At 34.6% G+C, this 1,093-nt stretch overlaps 1 protein-coding gene across 7 annotated transcripts in view; it reads right to left on the minus strand.

Moving 5' to 3' along the window:
* LOC106525259 (oxysterol-binding protein-related protein 7) overlaps positions 1-1,093 on the minus strand; it is a 33,173-nt gene continuing 32,080 nt past the window's right edge. For 6 of the 7 annotated variants that reach the window (XM_014019425.1, XM_014019424.1, XM_014019423.1 and 3 more), the window contains one exon: positions 50-864. In XM_014019425.1, the coding sequence (XP_013874879.1) occupies positions 756-864 (109 nt within the window). In that variant the 3' untranslated portion in view covers positions 50-755. Of the gene's footprint in view, positions 865-1,093 lie in introns of all 7 variants that reach the window. The other variant, XM_014019418.1, reaches the window with a different exon arrangement.

Genomic DNA, 1,093 nt, shown 5'->3' on the forward strand with positions numbered 1-1,093 from the left:
TAGAACCAAAGTTTTTAATGTTTGAAGCAGAAATCACTGAGTTTACTCATTATTTTAGACCACCACTTTATTGTCAAATGTTTATAGAAGTAGCAAATTTATTTGGAAATATAAAAAAACTAACAGTGGAATTTAATAGTAATCTCTTCTTTGTAAAATTTTATTTTCCAATAAAAACAGCTGAGCATGCATCAAGACAAAACCTGTCTTTAGCTCATTAAATCAAGGGGAAAGTAGCTAAATAAACAATTTAATTATATTACATTAAAAACAAATGGAATGACTGTATAAAACTAAATTAAGACAATGTTTGTAAGACCCACTTAGGAAAAAGCAAAGCCACAGCAGTTTTATCTATAACCTCAATACTCAAGCATAGAAAACCTATAAATATGGAGTAAAGTACTTATGGACAGAGCTTTAACAGAACTAGATTGTGACCAAAAATCTTTTCTTTTAAAAGTTCTATCAAAAAGTGGATTTAAGTTAACAATTGATTTTAAATAATGGCTTTTCTGAAGGAGAAAGGCTAGAAGCTTGAAGACCATCAGCTTAATCATTGCTTTGTTCCACGGAGGCACCTCACCTCTGAATCACATCTTCACCTGAGGTTCATTCATGCTTTAAACATCTGAAACTGCACAGCACCATGTGCCCATTGCTGATTTATTAAAGTTGATCTATTGAAGTGTCACGTCAGGTTTCCACAGAGTAGAGTATCCAGCTGGCTTCACTCACTCAGCTGTGGACCAGCTCTACCACAAGTCCAGGTTTTCTATATTAGAAAAGCCTGGATCTTTGCGGATCTTCCAGTAGGTTCCATCATACAACCACACCTCCTGGCCCGTTTCATCCACAGCTTTTCTGTAACAAACAAAACAAAACAAAAAAAACACCAAATCACAACTAAGTCATCTGAACCACAAAATATTATAGGACTTTGTCCTGATGCATCTCAGTAATCCAGGTAAAAAAATCAGAAAGAAAAAAATCAAAAAGAAAAAAAATTGTATAGGTCTTCTGGACGGGTTCTTCTCTAATGAAACGTTTCGTCTCTCTTCCAAGAGACTTCTTCAGTCTGAGAGTTTCAGGC

The sequence above is a fragment of the Austrofundulus limnaeus genome, unplaced genomic scaffold, assembly GCF_001266775.1.
Source record: "Austrofundulus limnaeus strain Quisiro unplaced genomic scaffold, Austrofundulus_limnaeus-1.0 Scaffold220, whole genome shotgun sequence".
In the NCBI taxonomy this organism is placed as follows: domain Eukaryota; kingdom Metazoa; phylum Chordata; class Actinopteri; order Cyprinodontiformes; family Rivulidae; genus Austrofundulus; species Austrofundulus limnaeus.